Here is a 14,229-nt window from a genome sequence, read left to right on the forward strand (position 1 = left end):
TTGAGAAGCACTGCCTTAGAATGAGAACCACCCCCCACCCCAGGAAAGCTCTACCCACCATATGACATGGATGGAGGGATGAGCACCTTAGGTTAATATCAGAGAGAATGTAGGTCCTACTCCTGCTGAAGGTGTGGTCGTAATCGATTAAAAGGAGCTGGTCTCAAAGGACAATAGCGGCTCACCTGAACCAACACGTCCTCATAAACTCCCGGACCCCCACTGGGAGCGGGGGCTGCTACAGGGGGCAGGAGCTACAGTGCAACCCAGAGATCCGTCACTTTCCCAGGGACCCCCCGCTGCTGACGGACTGACTGAGCTGGACCGCATGCCGGAGCTCCACAGCGCTCGCGGGAAACTCCTGCAGAGCAGAGCAGGCCAGGGAAATGAATCAGAATATGTGCTGCATTCTGGAGTAGGCGTCTGTGTGTGGGTGTGTGTATGTCTGCTCTTGTTCATCATAAGTACATTTTGGAGGCGAGAGACCAGATTTCATTCCCTAGATTCCCTTAGATTTCTGTTAATCTGTGTTTTTAAGATAATCTTGTTTGTATTTCCTTCTATTTTTCATTGCTGTTTCTTCAATGTTTACAAGACTTAACCAAGCAAAACTAAACACCGCTGCTGTTGCATAAGAAGGATAGAGATCATCACTGAAATGTGTTGGGTCATGACGACTGATAATGACGAATCAGACTTTCAAATCTGTTTTTCTAAATTACCAACAGCAGATGGCGCAGACTAAGCATTTTCAGTGGGTCAGGAAAAGACTTCACTTCTCTCCTCTCTCTGACTTCCCCTTCATCTCAGCATGTTTTTCCCATGCATACATAACCAGAGTGCTTGGAAATGTATTGAAAATGTGTTCCACGGTCCCAGCTCACAAGTACGGTACTCCACCTGAAGGATTGGCTTTGCTGCCACCAACTAACTAGAAGCTCTCCAATTTCCATATTTTAAACCGTACCTACATTGCTCTTATCAGGCAATCCAGGTTACACCATACTGCAACTATGTTGGCCCTTGGAGTTGGCCTGTGCTCTAAGGCCTGTAGTAGGCAATGTAATTATCCTGGCTCTGGGATAGCTTACCCATCTTTACGACAGTCTATTATCTTCACACAGACACATAGCCCTGTGTGCTGACACAGCCATCCTAAAACCATCTGAAGTGGGCCTTGTCAAAATCTTGAATTAAATCTCCATTTAACTTATATACTTGATTTAATATAATAATTGTCATTAATTGATATCATGCTTTTAAAATATTTACATTTGTGGGGGCAGCCGTGGCCTACTGGTTAGCGCTTCGGACTTGTAACCGGAGGGTTGCCGGTTCGAACCCCGACCAGTAGGCACGGCTGAAGTGCCTTTGAGCAAGTTACCTAACACCTCACTGCTCCCCAAGCGCCGCTATTGATGCAGGCAGCGCCGGGATTAGTGTGTGCTTCACCTCACTGTGTGCTGAGTGTGTTTCACTAATTCATGGATTGGCATTTCCACCAAATTTCCCTCACAGGATCAAAACAGTATATACTTATACTATTTATAGTAGAAGTATTAGTGTAGGCTAGGCCTACTTGTAAAACATTAAAAAATAAATAAAATTGTAGCCTACGGTGGGGTTGACTTTTATCATTTGAATTTGTCTACCCATATGTAAAAACAGTTCTGTATGTGTACATACTATCTTGCGCCAGGGGTAAACTAACAGCATCATGGAGTCAAGGAGACAGCTCTGTCCACATTCCCCACCCATCAAGTAGCCTAGGCCTAGGCTAATGGCAAATCGTATAATGTTGCAACCTCGTCAGTCCTCAATGATGTAAGCCTTTGTGAAGAGGTGCTTAACCATAGCCTGCTATAACACATAAGTAGCCAATTAATCTGAAACAATAACAGTAGAAAGCAAGAAATAAACAAGAACAACATTCATCGTGGAACAACAGGACACATGGACCCCTCGGATAAGCAATAATCAGGGCCACAGCTCTACGCAGAGCTGGCAATAATACAACTTTAGCTCCATCTAGCGGCCATAGTGTAGAAGTGTATATTACTCCATACTCGGTAACAGGTTGCCTAATGCCTGCAATGGCAAAATAAGCTTTTACATTTTTTTTACATAATGCAACGAAATGTGAACACACATTTCCGTTTAACCAACCTCGGGCAAACATTAAAGTGGAAACAAGGCAACTGGCGAGTTATCTGCTAAGAGCGGTAACCCTGGAGCTAATTTGATGCTGGCCTAGCTACTGCCAAATAAAGGAACCTGGGCAACTCGAAACGTTTGTTAAAAAAAACGCACTCACAAATTAGGCCGTCTTATTCAGCCTTTTGTTTTCAAAATCAGATGATGTTCTTGAATAAAGTCGGTCTAGTAGTTAGACACATCTGTGGTCCTCCCTCCTTTAGAGGTCTCCCATGCGCATGTTCAGTCAGATATGCGGAAGAAGGCGGCAGCCAAACACTCAAATGCAGAAGTTGTGCCATCAGTTTGAACACTCGCATTTGAAACTAACAGATAATTACTTCGCCCTCAGACACTCGTCTAATCATTTTATGAGAGCAACATCTCGGCTGTTAGCCTGTCCGACATTTCCTGTGCAGACCGCTTTGCTCCGAAAGCAGCCATGAGAGACCACCTGAGCATATTGTTGTCATTATGCATCGCAAGCCTTTTAGCGCAGCCCGCCTGCACCTTACACTCTAGGCATCGTCTGAAATTAAAACAGGTGAGTGACTGAGTCCATTGGTCTTATGTGTATCTATTTAAATGTTTTGCACGTGCACATATTGCAATCACAGTGTTTTGAAAGTATGAACGGCGTGTTTGACAGCTCGTGGGCTTTGCCTGGAAAAACTGCGGATCGCCTGACGATCCAGCTGTCATGAAGACTCTATCGATATCGCCAGACCCAATCTCTGTTCCAGGAAACCTAATGGCAAGTGCGACGGGGACAACATCCGTGGCGCTCATTTCTCCCGTGTCTGTAAGTAGCCTAGGCCTACTCAATCACATATTGGGTGCGATAACCAAATCAAGACGCGATTGATAAAACAAATCTAACTAAATTGTTGTAGCCTAATGCTTGATTTACTGTTGCTAGACTACTGGCAACTCATAGAAGCTGTTAAAGGCAGTTAAGGTTTTTTGGACTTCTTAACGTATTGTTTTATAAGCTATCAAAGATGGCTCTGGGCGGGGGCCGTTTGTTTGCAGTTGTGTTTGATGAGCGGATTCCATGTGTTCGCTTAAGTGTGACATGTAGTAACCTGCCCAAATTAGACAGCAGTTGACTTCTAACTCATGATCACTATCACTATCACTTCAGGGGATATGCAACATATAGCTCAGCTCAAATAGACAACAACAGGATTTTGCAACCTCAGAATGTCAACATTGTTGCAACCATGTCCAGGCCAAGAATCCAGTAACAAAACCTAGGCTTAACCGTTACACATTTTGCTTAAATAACCTACAGCAGCCTTGTAAGTGTAAGTCCACAGTAAAACACAATGCAAACAGGACATTTGATTAATGACTGATTCCCACAAACTTTATAGAATGGAACAACAGACCGGCAGTAGATTTTTATAACATGCAGAAATGAGATCATTTTACAATTGAATGGTTGGAGGCTGTATCACATGATTACTCATAAGACCTCTTGTGAGCGCTCATGGGGTTAAAAATATGCGACCTGCGCTAAACTAGGACATCAGCAGCAACACTGCTGCAAAATAATATATCTTGTCACAGTCACAAGTGCTTTCTGCCATTCAATGATCTTTGTTTGTTTTTGTCAAGGTGAACGTGACCTTGGAGAAAGAAGTGGCTGGTTTTTGGGTCAAGATCCCATGTTTGGAGGAGATTGGGAGTTGCCATTACCCCAACGCCTGTGACTTGCTGGACCAGCTGATCCCTCCTGGACAGGACTGCCCAGAGCCTCTGCACACATATGGTCTGCCCTGCCATTGTCCCTTCAAAGCTGTGAGTGGCACATTCACTCTTTTAGTCCTTTTTATTATTATTATTTTCTGGTCATTTGCTCAGGTGTTTCGAGTTGATAAAGCTGAGAGAATTGTTTGCTAAGAACACCTTAGCCTATTTGAACATGAACATACATTTGTATTTGGTTTAGTGCACATATGGACACTGAACATTGATAACAAAGGGTGGGGGTGGGTGTTTTTACGTATCAAACATTTTGCACATTTTGGGGCCCAGTGCTTCTTTTTGTGTTTCTCAGCCATATGACCATCTTATACTGTTTTATGTAACATCTTTGTCCAGCCAAAATGTGCTGTTGTAACCCATTTCTTCACCCATGGTATGGTTATACTGCATGTGGGCTTTCTCAGTTCATATGTGCATTGCTTGCTTATAGTTTCATATCCCTTTCAGAGAGGCCAGTCTTAATGATACGTGACTGAACATGCAAGTCTTTGTGGTCCACAATCCATTTCCTGCATTATCCTGTGATGTTCTTTCAACACATCCGTCTCTTTACTCCTCACCATTGATATGTGTGAATGTGTGTGTGTGTGTGTGAATGTGTGTGTGTGAATTGGTAAACAACTGTGAGGCATACTGTGAATCTGTAAAGCGTTTTAGAGAAAAGTGCTATGGACCCTTTCAACAAGGTAAACACAAACAATGCTTGAACATTCTATTTGGGCCCCAATCTACTTCCTCTGCATTAGGGTAACATATGGAATGTTAAAAAGGAAGTCTTGTGGGGCCAACTATGATGCTGATAATGGAACTCTCTTGAAAGGGTCCATATAAATGTGATACATTTACATTTACACTTCCTTTTTTCCCTGCATTCTTCCTTTTCTTTTTTAAAAAGGGGGACTACACTCTGCCGCAGTCAGAGTTCTACTTGCCAGACATTGACCTGCCCTTCTGGCTCACCAATGGCGACTACAGAGTCCAGGGCATTCTGGGAGCAAATGGAAAGGAGTTGGGGTGCCTTAAAGTGAGCTTGTCCATCCACTCGACCTGAGCCCACAGGTCTTACGCTGGACTAGCAGTGCCATGTGCACAGGGGACCGTCACTCGACTGCACAGCCATGGCAGCCATTTCAATGTGCAGTTAACTGTAAAGGGAGGCTCTAAATCAGTAGAATTTTCATACATGCCATTGCAAGTTTTTTTTTTGTTAAGTTCCTCTTTTTCTTCTGATGCAGGCTCAAAGAAATTACCTCTGTTAAAAAAAAAACTAAAAAAAAAACTATCTGCAGTTGATGATCAGAAAAGCTGTCATTTTATCTCTTACGTATGTCTCATTTGTCTCATTTAAAATCATTAAAAAGGGGTTTATGTCTGGGGCTAGGCTTAATCCATCAACAACAAACAAACAAACAATCTGTCCCTGTATTTGATAAGGGACATGTGGTCATATGAGGTGATCACAGATAAAGGACAATGTTGTCTGAATCACTATTTTTATCTTGCAGAAAAGCACTTACTGTAGTATTTTTTTACTGCTTTGTAAGCAGGTACATTTAATTTGTTATATTATGTGGGTGTTGCTGAATACATTGTATTTGCCAAATCACACAAGTTTAGTGCCTAAAAGAGCTCCTCAGGGGTTAAATGGGTCTTCCATTCACATTTTAAATCACAGTGTTTTATAACTTTTCGAGAGGGGTGTTGCTGATCACGTGGAAAGACGAATAAAGGTGTAAATGGATGTTGAATATGATTTAAATTATGTATTTTACAGAATGATTTATTTCCTCACATTATCATAATGCATAACACAATGCTGTATGTGTGCGTGTAGGCTACATGCATGCATGTGTCTAAGGCTGAGTCTACAACCTCAGTAAAAGAAAGATAATATTTTTGATACAACATAAGGGTCTGTACAGGTTAAACAGCCAGTAGTCTTAATAAACTCTCTGACCTTGCTACATTTTACAGGCTCTTCATAAAGGTATGTTCAGTTTTCCTAGTTTCATAAAAACACCCTTTGCACAAAAGGGAAGGAGTTGTGACATGATTGTTACTCAGTTGGGCGGCAATCCATCTGGCTAGAAGGAGCAGCAATCAGAGCCTGTAAAAATCAAACATTGACGAACAGACCAAATGTGAAAATGTAATGCAGGGCTCAGGAATGCCCATTGATTATAACATTCATGTTTCCATGGTCCATAAGTGCTGTGAACTTAGAGGGGTGTCCTACAAAGTGAGGTTACAAAGCGAGACTTATTCTCTGGGAGTGACCACTGATCCCAAAGAGTATGTCACTTTTTAAATGATAGATATTCAATGTAGTGTTTTTGTTAGAGATCAGTGATTACTTGTGACACTACTTGGCTAAGCCAGTAACTTCACTTTTTAATACAGCCCTCAGGATGTGGAGCATATGTTTAGATGTTCAATTGCACTGTTTGCACACTTGATGGTGCCATTTCCTTGTCGGCCTCATTTTTGCCACGCAACTTACAGTATAGAAAACAGTTAAATCTGGAGGTTAAGGAAAATCATCAGATCTTATTGTAAATGGATATTGTCCTTAATGTTCATGAATGTATTGATGTCAACAACGAGATGTTACAATATTCTCTGTTGCTTTGGAAATTCATCAATCACTATCCATGGATGAAATTATTTTTTAGAATTCAGTTTGGTCTCAATATCACATCTGTTGCTGGCAGAATCTGAATTTATCTTCCCCACATATAATTTGCCCTCATTCCAACAAGTAAAGATTTTGTCAAAATGTGATGCAAGTGAATAAAGTAATTATTGTTCCAATTGATCTTTTGTGATTCATAACTTGGACACAATTAAGATATAATGCATAACTCTTTTCTGACAGAACTCACTTTATTCTCCATATCATTTCTCTTCAAAGGGGTCATTGCTGTTATCTGTAACTTTGTCAAAGAAATTCAAGCCGTGACCTCTGACAATAGCCCCATTCCTTTCATTCCTGATTCAGGGTTGTCTTGGTGCTCCATCATCCCCTTCCCTGCAGATGGCCAGGTGTGTTGCTTTCAGAACGGTATGACTCATCTCAAAAGTGCAAAGCCCCTTTGTGTGTGTGCGAGAGAGAACCACAAAATGTTTAATCCGCTGGAGGTTCTGTTTTTCCCTTGTTTGCATGTTTGTTTTGTTTATTTATATGTCGTATGTAAAGCAACTTGAGTTTTAGTGTTGAGTGATCTAAAATGATGGTATCTAAAATTGTTTTTTTGTTGTTTTTTTTGTTAGTTTCACCACACGGATAATTAAAAACAATGTTAAAGGAGAATTCGGTGACATAGACACCAGACTCCCCCAAAAAAAAAAAAAAAAAAACAATAGCTAAAGGAACATTAAAGCATCTTGTGACTAAATTTGACTAAAATTCCAGCTATTGTTCTAACAGCTGTGGTGTCTGGATATCCCTTTAGTCTCACCTCTGATGTGTGACTTTGTGTGTCTGTACCAGTGCAAATGTTTAAAAGGGTGTAGGGTGCTTGTTTGGGGAGGGTATATTGGTGGGATTTGTGCTGTGAAAAATATAGCACAGCGTTTGTGTACATTTGTGTGTGAGCGCATATGTCTGTGTGAGTGTGTACATGTCTGTCAGCTAGTGTGTGTGAGTGTGTGCTTGTATGTCTGAGAGTTCACACATGGTCAGAGGCCAGTGGAAAGAATGTTATCTCACAGCAGACTGTGAAGTTGAACTGAGTCTTACTCTTTTTTTGGAAGAGAGAGTGAGTGAGTGAGAGAGAAAGAGACTGAGGGAGGCAGAAGGAACATTCATGGAGCTTATAGTGCCACTACTCACCGTGCCATGCTCTCCACGTGGGCCCTTTCAAGAGAGTTCCATTATCAGCATCATAGTTGGCCCCACAAGGCTTACGTTTTAACAAACCATATGTTATCTTAATGCAGAGGAAGTAGATTGGGAACCAAATAGAATGTTCAAGCATTGTTTTTGTTTTTATTGTTGAAAGGGTCTATACAGATTTACACACCCAACCTCCGGCCTCTTCTCTTCTAATGCACCCACAGGCTCTTTTTTGAGCTAAAACATTAAAAGGTTTTATTTATTAAAACAGAACATCTGACATTTCAAATGTGCCTAAGAAAGTGTTACATGCATGAGCTACATATCCTAGAAGAAAAATGCAAACATTTTGAACATCTTGCTGCGGTGACTGCCATTTCCTTTTTACTGTTTAAACATGTTGCCTAAATGCTTTAGAGTGAGGCTTTCTCATGGGAGGTCTCTGACAAACCTCAGCTGCAAAACTGATTAGTGAAAAGCTGTGGTTAGTGTTAATTATTTTTTTGCATTTTTTATTTTACCCTCAAATCCACAAGTATAAAAGCCAATCTCCTTAATCAGCCTCTGAGGGAGCTGTACAGCATACTGGAAGGAATTATGCAGTGTAATTTCCTTTCTTCCACACTACAGAGGAAAACGTTACAGATCCCTAAACCGTGAAAGATGTTAGCCTGACTTGTGATTTGCAAATACCCTTTAACAGTAAACTACTTGAGCTTGACTGGTGTACCATATTTAGGGCATTCTTTATGTTCAAATATCCATGACTTCACAAGTGAGTGGCGTTCATTCCCTCGATAATCCACGTCTTTAGCAAAAGCCAACCGTTTTATGAGATTGCAGCATTGTTTTTCCTGCAGATAACGGTGCAAGGCCTGATTTATCTATTAGCTTGTCACTTTATTATGGCAGCCATGGAGGTTAGGGCCTGAGGGGTAACTGAGACTGCACAGCTGCCAGCTCGTGGAACGTTCCCCTGTTCACACACACACACACACACATTCACTGATACACAAACATGCTCTCTCACTCTATGCTCAGTCTTTCTCTCTCTCTCTTTCTGCTCTCTCTCTCTCTCTCATACAAGCACACAGGAGTGCCAGGCAACAACTGCTGTATCTTTATGTCAGATTAAAGCTGCCCTATAAATAGAAAGGTTTTCTCTTCTTTTTTTTTTTTTACAAAATTGAAAGTGTTTGGAATTCTCCCGAAGACCCACACTTGAGGCGGTATCATGTTGTTGCCTAATATAAACGTAACCCGAGAGATGTACAGCCCAATATAGTGCCTGTATCTTTGATATCGGCACAGCTACAGTAACATCACAAACTCAGCATAAGCTTTAGCGTAGCTGTGGAAGTGCAAATGAAAGCTGCCTCACCACCACAGCACTGAACATCTCCTATTACAGATATCTAATATGAAATGTAACAATATGATATTTGGACATTCTGAATAGGGAGAATCCCTCGTTTTCACCTGAGTTTGACTGTCAGCTATGATGTCACCCCAGTTGGCCTGATAAGAATCTATAGCAAGGGGCCAAGGAAAACAAAGGAGTTTATGGCCTGTTATCATGCCGTGTCTGTGCTTACATTCTCAGCTTGCCACCCAGCATATTACCCAGCATGCCGTTCAGGGATGGTTGGCATAGGCGATGACAGATTAATGTGCTGCTGGTTTCCCACCAGAGCTCACAGTGGATTGCTCCGTAGAATTCCTTGAACATGTATTTGTTGGCAGGAGAGAGGTATCAAGAAAAAAGTGAGAGATTTTGCCATAACTAATAGGAATATGCCATCAAAATCATGTAAACTGCACACAGGGCTGTAATTCTGTAATGCTTCACTGTGCCAGGAAAAACTAATTCAGTTAGACCCCATGATATGTTGGTCATTTAAAGTTCAGCCTTGAAACCTAATTCCATCACAGGTGATATTCTGCAGTTATATCCAACAACCAGTGACCACACGTCCCATGCCACTTCTAAACCCTGATAAGGAAAAGTTGATTATGTGCACATTTTGATTACATACAAATGCTTTTAATTCCTTCGGATGAGACGTTAAACCGAGGTCCAGACTCACTGTGGTCATCCCATGGCACTTATCGCAAAGAGGGGGTTCCCCAGTGTCCTGGCTAAATTCCCAACCTGGCTCATTCAATCTGGTCCCCTAATCATCCCCCTATGCAGTGTAATTGGCTCAATCACTCCCTCACTCTCCACCTTAAGCCGTTGTGTGGTGAGCGTTCTGGCACATAATGGCTGTCGTGCATCACCCAAGTGGGTGCTACACATTGGTGGTGGTTAGTCAGGTTCCCCCTTCAATGTGAAGCGCTTTTGAGTGTTGTGAAAAGCACTATATCAATATGATGTGTTGTTGTTGATTATGTGCATGAGAGACCCTCTGGCTTAGTTGTTGGGCATCCAACTTAGCAGCTAGTTCTGGGCTAGACCAGGTCCTGCTGTGACACAGATATAACAATGACCTCTGCACTAGATGAAGGCTAGACTGCTCCTGTTGATGTTAACACCAACACAAGAAATGTTGCGCCCTGTGAAGGAATATGTTGGACATTGATTTGGACACAGTCAGCAGATTCTTTCTAACTTTACCCTGTGTCCATGACACCAGGATAAAGAACAGGTTTACTCACATAATCTGTATTTACAGTGCATGAAAATGCACTGTACTGTTCTTCCTAGGCATTTTATTACAGTGCATGAAAATGCACTGTACTGTTATTCCAATGAAAATGCACTGTACTGTTATTCCAAGGCTTTTTACAGTGCATGAAAATGCACTGTACTGTTCTTCCTAGGCTTCTTATTACAGTGCATGAAAATGCACTGTACTGTTATTCCAAGGCTTTTTACAGTGCATGAAAATGCACTGTACTGTTATTCCAAGGCTTTTTCTTCTTCTTCTTCTTCTTCTTCTTCTTCTTCTTCTTCTTCTAACGCAGTTAATGCAGCTTAAAACCGTTTAACGTGAAACTTCATTCAAACTATGTTACGAGGTCTTACTTAGGACATGTGGGCTTTGTATTTTTCAACTTTGTAACTTTCATACTTTTTAAACTATTAATTAAAAACTAGTCAAAATTTCCCCATAGACTTAACATGGGCTGATGACATCACAATAGAGCCAAGTAGCAATTAGAATCCTATGGCAGGTGTTCGGGCCACCTGGACCAACTGCCAGTCTCAGGCTTTAAGCATACAAACTGGCCCTATTAAGACTACACATCCTGTTCAACTGCTTCCTCTGCCAAAAACTGTTTCAAAATAAAAGTCCTCACTACAATATTTCACTGTTAAACAATGTAACCCTTTAAACTACTGAACTTTTTAACTGTTCAGCCATTGTAACTGTTACTTGTCATCAACTATGACTCCTACCCACTGTAGCTAGTTAGCTAAGTTAGCTAAGTCACATGGTTAGCATAGTTAGCATGTTAGCATGCTAATTAGCATTTTTAGCAAAACTGCTTAAAATGATTAGCTAAGTTAGCTAAGTCACATGGTTAGCATAGTTAGCATGCTAGCATGTTAGCATGCTAGTTAGCATTTTTAACAAAACTGCTAAAAGTGATTAGCTAAGTTAGCTAAGTCACATGGTTAACATAGTTAGCATGCTAGTTAGCATTTTTAGCAAAACTGCTTAAAATGATTAGCTAAGTCACATGGTTAGCATAGTTAGCATGCTAACATGTTAGCATGCTAGTTAGCATTTTTAGCAAAACTGCTTAAAATGATTAGCTAAGTCAGCTAAGTAACATGGTTAGCATAGTTAGCATAATTAGCATGTTAACATGCTAGTTAGCATAACTGCTAAAAATAATTAGCTAAGTTAGCTAAGTCACATGGTTAGCATTCTTAGCATTTTAACATTGTTAGCATGCTAGTTAGCATAGTAACTTGGTTAACATTATTATCTTTGTTAATATAGTTAGCATAACTGCTAGCAAACATTAGAGCCATTCCAAGTGTCAGTTATCGTCAACTATCTACCTAAATAATTTAACCATTTAAACTATCCACTTATTTAACCGTTCAATCATTCCAACTATATTAAACCTTATCTACCAAGTAAATTATTTACCTATATAAACTATCCACCTATTTAACTGTTGAGTCATTCCAACTATATTAAACCTCACCTACCTAGCAACCAATATAGTTTGTTTTTACTCTGTATGATATTTTACATAATATTTTTTGCATTTTCATGCACTGTATTTCCTTCAGGAAATGCTTTTCTAGTTACAGTGCATGAAAATGCACTGTACTGTTATTCCAAGGCTTTTTCTTCTTCTTCTTCTTCTTCTTCTTCTTCTTCTTCTTCTTCTAACGCAGTTAATGCAGCTTAAACCGTTTAACGTAGAAACTTCATTCAAACTATGTTACATTAGGTCTTACTTAGGACATGTGGGCTTTGTATTTTCAACTTTGTAACTTTTTATACTTTTTAAACTATTAATTAAAAAACTAGTCAACATTTCCCCATAGACTTAACATGGGCTGATGACATCACAATAGAGCCGTTAAGCAATTAGAATCCTATGGCAGGTGTTCGGGCCACCTGGACCAACTGCCAGTCTCAGGCTTTAAGCATACAAACTGGCCCTATTAAGACTACACATCCTGTTCAACTGCTTCCTCTGCCAAAAACTGTTTCAAAATAAAAGTCCTCACTACAATATTTCACTGTTAAACAATTTAACCCTTTAAACTACTGAACCTTTTAACTGTTCAGCCATTGTAACTGTTACTTGTCATCAACTATGACTCCTACCCACTGGAGCTAGTTAGCTAAGTTAGCTAAGTCACATGGTTAGCTATAGTTAGCATGCTTAAGATGCTAATTAGGTGCTAAAATGATTAGCTAAGTTAGCAAGTCACATGGTTAGCATAGTTAGCATGCTAGTGTTAGCAGCATTTTTTTAACAAAACTGCTAAAAATGATTAGCTAAGTTAGCTAAGTCACATGGTTAAGATAGTTAGCATGCTAGTTAGCATTTTTAGCAAAACTGCTTAAAATGATTAGCTAGTTGGTTAGCATAGTTAAGTGCTACATGGTTATGCTAGTTAGCATTTTTAGCAAAACAAAATGATTAGCTAAGTCAGCTTAATTACCATTTTTAGCAAAAGTGCTAACTAAAAATAATTAGCTAAGTTAGCTAAGTCACATGGTTAGCATTCTTAAGATTTTAACATTGTTAGCATGTTAGTTAGCATAGTAACTTGGTTAACATTATTATCTTTGTTAACATAGTTAGCATAACTGCTAGCAAACATTAGAGCCATTCCAAGTGTCAGTTATCGTCAACTATCTACCTAAATAATTTAACCATTTTTAACCTATCCATATTAAACCTTATCTACCAAGTAAATTATTTAACTGTTCAGTCATTCCAACTATATTAAACCTCATCTACCTAGCAACCAATATAGTTTGTTTTTACTCTGTATGATATTTTACATAATATTTTTTGCATTTTCATGCACTGTATTTCCTTCAGGAAATGCATGCACTGTACTGTTATTCCAAGGCTTTTTCTTCTTCTTCTTCTTCTTCTTCTTCTTCTTCTTCTTCTTCTAACGCAGTTAATGCAGCTTAAACCGTTTAGCATTAGAAACTTCATTCAAACTATGTTTGCGTAAGGTCTTACTTAGGACATGTGGGCTTTGTATTTTTCAACTTTGTAACTTTTATACTTTTTAAACTATTAATTAAAAACTAGTCAACATTTCCCCATAGACTTAACATGGGCTGATGACATCACAATAGAGCCGTTAAGCAATTAGAATCCTATGGCAGGTGTTCGGGCCACCTGGACCAACTGCCAGTCTCAGGCTTTAAGCATACAAACTGGCCCTATTAAGACTACACATCCTGTTCAACTGCTTCCTCTGCCAACAACTGTTTCAAAATAAAAGTCCTCACTACAATATTTCACTGTTAAACAATTTAACCCTTTAAACTACTGAACCTTTTAACTGTTCAGCCATTGTAACTGTTACTTGTCATCAACTATGACTCCTACCCACTGGAGCTAGTTAGCTAAGTTAGCTAAGTCACATGGTTAGCATAGTTAGCATGCTAGCATGTTAGCATGCTAGTTAGCATTTTTAGCAAAACTGCTAAAAATGATTAGCTAAGTTAGCTAAGTAACATGGTTAGCATAGTTAGCATGCTAGTCAGCATTTTTAGCATAACTGCTAAAAATGATTAACTGAGTTAGCTAAGTCACATGGTTAGCATGCTAGCATGTTAGCATGCTAATTACCATTTTTAGCAAAAGTGCTTAAAATGATTAGCTAAGTCACATGGTTAGCATACTTAGCATTTTAACATTGTTAGCATGTTAGTTAGCATAGTAACTTGGTTAACATTATTATCTTTGTTAACATAGTTAGCATAACT

General features: G+C 39.7%; 1 protein-coding gene across 1 annotated transcript; it reads left to right on the forward strand.

The window, feature by feature from the left end:
- The first annotated feature begins 2,431 nt into the window (after positions 1-2,431).
- Positions 2,432-6,774, forward strand: gm2a (ganglioside GM2 activator). Its single transcript, XM_048232349.1, has 4 exons — positions 2,432-2,737; positions 2,843-2,995; positions 3,814-3,996; positions 4,859-6,774. The coding sequence occupies exons 1-4, from the start codon at positions 2,636-2,638 to the stop codon at positions 5,012-5,014; spliced, it is 594 nt and encodes a 197-aa protein (XP_048088306.1). The 5' UTR covers positions 2,432-2,635; the 3' UTR covers positions 5,015-6,774.
- Positions 6,775-14,229: the final 7,455 nt, after the last annotated feature.

This window comes from Alosa alosa, chromosome 21, assembly GCF_017589495.1.
Source record: "Alosa alosa isolate M-15738 ecotype Scorff River chromosome 21, AALO_Geno_1.1, whole genome shotgun sequence".
Classification (NCBI taxonomy): domain Eukaryota; kingdom Metazoa; phylum Chordata; class Actinopteri; order Clupeiformes; family Clupeidae; genus Alosa; species Alosa alosa.

Coding starts and splice junctions, on each gene's coding strand:
- gm2a (XM_048232349.1), top strand. CDS start 2,636: ATGAGAGACCACCTGAGCATATTGTTGTCATTATGCATCGCAAGCCTT. Junction 2,738..2,842: donor ATCGTCTGAAATTAAAACAG/GTGAGTGACTGA, acceptor CGTGTTTGACAG/CTCGTGGGCTTTGCCTGGAA. Junction 3,997..4,858: donor GCCATTGTCCCTTCAAAGCT/GTGAGTGGCACA, acceptor TTTTTTAAAAAG/GGGGACTACACTCTGCCGCA.